This window comes from Sinocyclocheilus grahami, unplaced genomic scaffold, assembly GCF_001515645.1.
Source record: "Sinocyclocheilus grahami isolate Dianchi unplaced genomic scaffold, SAMN03320097.WGS_v1.1 scaffold848.1, whole genome shotgun sequence".
Taxonomy (NCBI): domain Eukaryota; kingdom Metazoa; phylum Chordata; class Actinopteri; order Cypriniformes; family Cyprinidae; genus Sinocyclocheilus; species Sinocyclocheilus grahami.
In genome coordinates, this window is record NW_015506027.1 from 919,078 (window position 1) to 926,442 (window position 7,365).

Consider the following 7,365-nt stretch of genomic DNA (forward strand, 5'->3'; position numbering starts at 1 on the left):
TTTAAAATACAGTTAGTTAGGCAACATCACACAACGTTTTCACCATCACGACTGTTTAATAGTTCTATAAACAGTTCAATAAGCAAATACAATAATATTAGGTCACTTACATTTTAGGCGGAAACAGCGCATCTTACAGCAATCCGATTGAATGCTGATTGATTCTGTTTAGAACGAATCAGAAAAAGTTTAAGTCAAAAGTCAAAGTTTAATTTGCCCATGCATAAACATCTGATGAATCTGCCGTTTGAACGAATTGTTTGAATGAACGACTCAATGACTCACTCATTAAACACTCACTACTGGCACCTACTGGTGTTTTAATTTGGTGTTTAAAAATGATAATTTCCACCATCATTTCTTGTTTGTATATTCAAAATCAATTTGTATAATCAAATCTCATACTATTATTTAATGCAGCTGTATTGTTCAGTGTAAATTATTTAATTTGATAACGTATAGATAATCACATTATTATAATTTAATTTATAGATCAAATGTAAGAATTTGAAATTAAAGTATTAGTGAGATTTGTGGGAAAATGCCCTCTATAAAAAAAATGCCCTTGGATAAAAAAATTCAAATACACACAGATTTATATGTCACAGCTGATAGAAAACTGATGAGAATATTGCTTCAGAATAAATCATATTTGCAAAAAAACTAAACAAAAAACACACACACACACTTATATATATATATATACTGTATATATAAGTGATATCATGCCCCCCCCCCCTGAATTTAACTATATGACATGTCACTCTCTGGTTTTCTCTTTTTCTCTCTAGGCAACGAGGGAGTTGTGTTTAGTCATTCGGTGGAAACACCACACGTTCGAGCTGAACCATTCCAAGACCTGAAGTAAGACATGCTTTCCTTATGTATCACATTATCATTCAATGTGTGATTCACACTAAGGGTCAGATTTACTAAACAGAGGAAATTAGCGCGAGAGCTCAATTCCAAAACAACATTTCTGCGAGTGAATTACTGACAACGCGCAAATTAAAGAACACAGACGCAACATCTCATTACATATCATACATATCAACCAACGCAATATAGCAAGCACAGTACAAATTAGTGTAGTCGCAAATAAGCAGAGCCGATGCTCATCAGGAGCAGGTGATCTACTTACGACACAGGCGCAAAATAGTTTAAGACATGCTTTTTTTGGGCATTAAATAATGACGCAAATACCAATAATTTGATGAGCGCAAACGTTTGTAAATTGTTGCGTGATTCATTTTAATACTCTCCTTAGATAAATGTTGCGTCTGAAAAGGAAACTTCAGGCACAAAAATAACTGTCAGAAATCTTGAGTGTGTCTTTGCTGAATAAAAGCATTAATTCCCAAAGTCTTACCAAATGGTAGTATATCAAAGTTTGCACAAAACTATTAAGCAGCAAAAATTGTTTTCAAAATTAATAAAAATAAGAAATGTTTCTTGAGCACGAATAAAAGATCACGTGACACTGAAGACTGGAGTAATTGCTGCTGAAAATTCAGTTTTGCCATTACAGGAATAAATTAATTTATTATTATTGTTGTTGTTATTATTATTATTATTATTATTAGTTGCCAAAGATCTTATATGGATTTAGTCTTAAGTATCAGTTGATACTGTTTCTTCATGTAATCCCAGACTGACTGGATGATGGTGAGATCAGATTTCTGTGTGGGTCATAGCGTCTGATATCAGACTCCTTGCACTATAATCTGACTGGATTATTACAGTATTTGCAAACAGAATGCCTACTGGCACACTAAAGCAAAAGCTAAAATAATTGTTTTTGTAAAGCACCCAATGTGCAAATACTTCTACACTGTACTTCATTAAATACTGTGCTTTGTTTCTCTGTTAACTGAGGGTCCTTGGCCTCTATTAGCCTCATTTAAACAAACAATACTTCAAAATATTACCAATAAATCCACATATTCGCTCTCTCATTTCTGTTATAAAAATAAAGAGCATTGCTGTAATTTCATCCCAGTCTGCAGTCTTTTTCACAGTAGAGAGCAGACATTTTGATTGTGAAGTAATGCCATGGTGAAAATCTGCAGATAATCACACACTCATCACAACTCTTTCATTCTCTCATCTCTTTCCTTCTCTCTCACTATAAACTTCTGGTTGTTGTCTTCAGACATAACCCAGAATTCTCGACCGACCTACGTGCATTAACATTCCTTCAACATTTTGTGGGGATTAATGGCTTATTACACGCTTTACATGTTTCACTTCGCTTTCAACCTCATTAATTTGTAAATCGGAAGCAGGAAACATATAAATCAAGTTCACTTTCTCCTAATTATTGTTTTATCGAAATGTGCTCATTATCGCTGAGTTTAACTGTCAATTGAAATGAGCCTACATAATGAGTTATGAGCCAGCTTTATGTTGCCCTTGGGGTATGAAACTTTTGTAAATGAATGTTTGTCCAGTTTCTCTCTCCCTCTTCTCTACCTCACCTTCTATCCTCTCTCTGTTCCTCTTATAGTTCAGAATTACGCAGTTAAAATAAATGGAACATGTAATGACTTAATAGAGTCTATTAAAGGCTAATGTCTTATAATATCATCTCACCGAGAGTTCAATTGCGTCCTGTTGATATACTTTCTCACAGGTTCCTCAGCAAGAGTTGAACAGACCACCTTCAAAGTAACACTTGAGAGTGGAGACTTTTGATAAGCTAATATATATTTTTTAATCCCAAGCTTTTGTGTGTGTGTGTGTGAGTGTGTTAAAAATGCATTTGTCACATGTATATTGCCACAGTGATACTCTCAGGGGCCAGGCTCTAAGTGCACACCCAAAGGTCGGCAGAACTGAATTTTCCTGTGGAAGAGCTTGACACCAGTGAACCAACATGGAGGGAAGTCCAAGATATTGTACAGAAAGCCCGATCAGCATCTGCCCCAGGACCAAGTGGGTATACCTTATAAAGTATATAAGAGATGCCCGGTGCTACTCCGCAGGCTATGGAAACTGTTGCGGAGAGTTTGGACAAAAGGCATTATCCCATTGTCTTGGAAAAGAGCAGAGGGCTGTTTCGTACCAAACAAAAAAGACTCCTCTAAAATTAATCCGTTCCGAACTATATCTCTCCTGAGCATCGAAGGCAAGATCTTCTTATCTGTTCTGGCCAAAAGGATGACTACCTATATGGTTAAAAACAAGCATGTGGATACATCATTGCCACAGTGATACTCTCAGGGGCCAGGCTCTAAGTGCACACCCAAAGGTTGGCAGAACTGAATTTTCCTGTGGAAGAGCTTGACACCAGTGAACCAACATGGAGGGAAGTCCAAGATATTGTACAGAAAGCCCGATCAGCATCTGCCCCAGGACCAAGTGGGTATACCTTATAAAGTATATAAGAGATGCCCGGTGCTACTCCGCAGGCTATGGAAACTGTTGCGGAGAGTTTGGACAAAAGGCATTATCCCATTGTCTTGGAAAAGAGCAGAGGGCTGTTTCGTACCAAACAAAAAAGACTCCTCTAAAATTAATCCGTTCCGAACTATATCTCTCCTGAGCATCGAAGGCAAGATCTTCTTATCTGTTCTCAACCAAAAGGATGACTACCTATATGGTTAAAAACAAGCATGTGGATACATCAATCCAGAAAGGTAGCATCCCAGGCATCTCTGGGTGTTTAGAACACACCAGCTGATCCGGGAGGCCAAGGAGAGCAAAGGCAATCTAACAGTTGTATGGCTTGACTTGGCCAACGCTTATGGATCAATCCCCCACAATCTCATCAAAGCAGCCATGGAGCACTACCATATTCCACTCCACATCAGGGGAATGATCACCAGCTACTTTGGAGGGTTCAAGTTATGGTTTAAGACCACCTATTTTATAACTTAGTGGCAAGACCTGGAAAAGGGAATTGTAACCGGTTGTACTATCTCTCCCATATTGTTTATCATGGGAATTAATCTGCTCATAACAGCGGCAGGGAAGGAATTTAGGGGGCTGATTTAGAGGCTTTATGGATGACCTAACCATTACAACTCCATCCCATCTACAAGCAAGGTGGATCCTGAAGGCACTTGACAATGTGGCGACATGGGCGAGAATGAAGTTCAAGCCAAGAAAGTCAAGAAGCATGGTGATCAGAAATGGGAAAGTAACCAGCAAGTTCCAACTCCAACTTCAGGGGAAGGTTAAATCTTCAATTGAGGAAAACCCAATAAAATGCTTAGGGAAGTGGTACGAAGCCTCTCTCACTGACATAAGCAACGTATCCAGGACAGAGAAGCAGGCAGATTAATGGTTGAGAAAGATAGAGGGATCAGGCTTACCAGGAAAGTTCAAGGCCTGGCTGTTTCAGCATGGTCTGCTACCAAGACTCATGTAGCTACTGACAATTTATGAAGTGCCTATGACATCTGTGGAAGGAGTCGAGAGGCGAGTGAATAAAAACCTCCGCAGGTGGCTCGGAATCCCACCAAGCTTCACGTCAGTATGGCTATACATTAGGTCTGGACAGTTACAGCTACCCCTATCATCAGTGGTCGAAGAATTTAAGGTGGCAAAGTGCAGGGCTGTGATGATGTACAGAGACTCCAGCGATGAAAAGTTCAGAGATGCAGGCATCACCACAAGATCAGGACGCAAGTGGGCAGCTGGCACATCAGTGGCGCAAGCTGAGAGCATGCTGAAGTTGAAGGACATCATCGGGAATCCATGCATGGGGAGACAAGGACTCGGGACCAACCACTTCCAACAATGGGGGAAAGCAGACCCAAGGCAGAGCGGAGATATGATCCAAGCCGAGGTCCGACTCCTAGAGGAAGAAAGGCGAAGGTCAAAGGCTGTGGAACTTGGATCACAGCCTGGACTAAGTGGGACCTGCCAAAGAGAAAAATCACATGGCCTAAACTTTGGAGACAAGAGCCCTTTCGCAGCGATGAAAAGTTCAGAGATGCAGGCATCACCACAAGATCAGGACGCAAGTGGGCAGCTGGCACATCAGTGGCGCAAGCTGAGAGCATGCTGAAGTTGAAGGACATCATCGGGAATCCATGCATGGGGAGACAAGGACTCGGGACCAACCACTTCCAACAATGGGGGAAAGCAGACCCAAGGCAGAGCGGAGACATGATCCAAGCCGAGGTCCGACTCCTGGAGGAAGAAAGGCGAAGGTCAAAGGCTGTGGAACTTGGATCACAGCCTGGACTAAGTGGGACCTGCCAAAGAGAAAAATCACATGGCCTAAACTTTGGAGACAAGAGCCCTTTCGCATCTCTTTCCTGCTCCGATCAGTGTACAACACTCTTCCAACACCAACAAACCTGCACAGGTGGGGAATGAGGGAGGACTCACTGTGCAGTTTATGTGGAGGGACAGGCACATTGGCGCACATACTGGCGGGGTGCAAGACTGCACTTAGCCAGGGGAGATATAGATGGCGCCACGACAAGGTCCTCTGTACACTGGCCGATGTCTTGAAGCAGGAGAGATGGAAAAAGTGCCAGACCCATGTGAGACCAGCCTCATGTATCCAGTTCATCGGGGAGGGGGAGAAGCCACCCTCCTCCAAGAAGACCAAGAAGAGCCTCCTGCAGGCAGCACAATCATGGGAGATGAGGGTGGACCTGGGTAGGAAACTACAATTTCCCCAGGTCGTCCAGACATCACTGAGACCTGATGTGGTCATATGACCTGAGGAGATGAAGAGGATTATCCTGATTGAACTAACGGTACCGTGGGAAGACGGTTGTGAAGAGGCCTCGGAGAGAAAGGCTACCAAGTACCAGGACCTAGTCCAACAATGCAGGGACAAAGGGTGGCAGACTTGGCTATTTCCAGTTGAGGTTGGCTGCAGGGTTTCCCGGCACAGTCGGTGTGGAAGATGTTAACAGCCCTGGGAATTGCAGGAAGGGAGAGGAAGATAGCTGCTCGCAGGTTGGGGGAGGCAGCGGAAAGGGCCTCTTCTTGGCTCTGGAGTAAGCGGGAGGAGTTGAGCTGGAAGCCAGGAGCAGATGGGCAGTGACTGGCCATCACTGCCGACTCTCCAACTGGAGGACGTTGTGGTTCAGGGTCGAAACGTCTGAGGAAAGTTGGACGCCACCTGACGACATCTTCCCCTGGTGGAAAGCTACAGTCACAAGACAGTGACTGATGGTGTAAGCATACAGATGTATCTAATAGCATGCAGTGAGCCTCCTCACACACTCTCAGGATTTTAGAAACTCAGTGGGAGCACAGTAACCTCAAGGGAGGCAAAAAAGTTGTAGGTACAAACCAATAAACATTCATGAACAATCACCATTTTGCCCCCAGGCGGTGCACTTTACCTGTGGTTGGTCTAGGGGATTGATTGATTTTAAGTGACTTTAGATAAAATGCTATTCAGTTAAATGGCAAAGTAATGAAATGTAACTTAGTGTTGAAGAAAATGTTAAAGAATTCAGAAAGTCCTTTTCAATTATTTATAAATGCTCTTAAGTGATTTGCTGCTAATAACAAATGATACCTGATCCATGCTACTTTGAGTGAAATGTCTGGTTAAGTAGTTCTAATTCTTAGGATAAAATATTTATGTGTTTCTTGTCAGACTCTGTTCCATGTTTTGGGTGTGTCCTGCTCCCCATGTGCCTTCCCATGCCCTTATTTGGTTAAGTCCCTAGTTCTCTGTCTGCTGTTAAAGGTCTTCCTGTGTTCGTCTCCCTTGGTTCCTGAAAATAAAGTCTTGGTAAAGTATTCTCCAGCATCTCCTCGTTCCTCGTGTGTGTGCGCATCGTGACAGAACAGCGGACCCAAAACCGAAAGTGAGCGGCGACTTTTTCCTCGTGTTTGTTCTTCCCCGTCTTTTTGAAAGTTTTTGTTTCCTGGTTTCCCCCCTCCCCCGCGGCGATGAAAATTGCCACTCGCGTCGCCGCCCTAGCTCGCCCCGATCTCCCCTTCTACGAGTAACCCAGGGAGTTCTGCAGGCTCGCTGAGGTGATGGCGTTAGGGGACGCCATCCTCAATCAGCTGTTCTGGCTCGGGGCCAACTACCATTGCCCCGTGGACCTCCCAGACACCACTGGACTGACTTGGAGGGAAGGAGTTTTTCCGTGTCTGGGGACGTTAGTGTGGCAAACCCCAAGGACGTTAGTGTGGCAAACCCCAAGGACGTTAGTGTGGCAAGCCCAAAGGACGTTAGTGTGGCAAGCCCAAAGGACGAATATGAAGTGAATTTCATAATTTCATTTCCTCGAAGGCGCTTTGCTGTGCCTGCTCCTCCAGAGCGCCCTCCAGTGCCAGCACCACAGAAGCGCTACCCTGTTCCCCAGTATAGCCCACGAAGGGCTCCTGATTCCCAGTTCAGCCCAGGAAGGGCTCCTGTTCCCGAGTATAGCCCAG

General features: G+C 43.4%; 1 protein-coding gene and 1 pseudogene across 1 annotated transcript in view; both read left to right on the plus strand.

The window, feature by feature from the left end:
- Positions 1-868, plus strand: part of LOC107562916 (zeta-sarcoglycan-like) — a 73,387-nt gene extending 72,519 nt beyond the window's left edge. Inside the window, exon 5 of the mRNA XM_016247669.1 lies at positions 792-868. Within this exon, the coding sequence (XP_016103155.1) occupies positions 792-868 (77 nt within the window). The remainder of the gene's footprint in view (positions 1-791) is intronic.
- A 1,515-nt stretch (positions 869-2,383) lies between these two features.
- LOC107562917 (uncharacterized) lies at positions 2,384-5,014 on the plus strand (annotated as a pseudogene).
- The last annotated feature ends 2,351 nt before the right edge of the window (positions 5,015-7,365 follow it).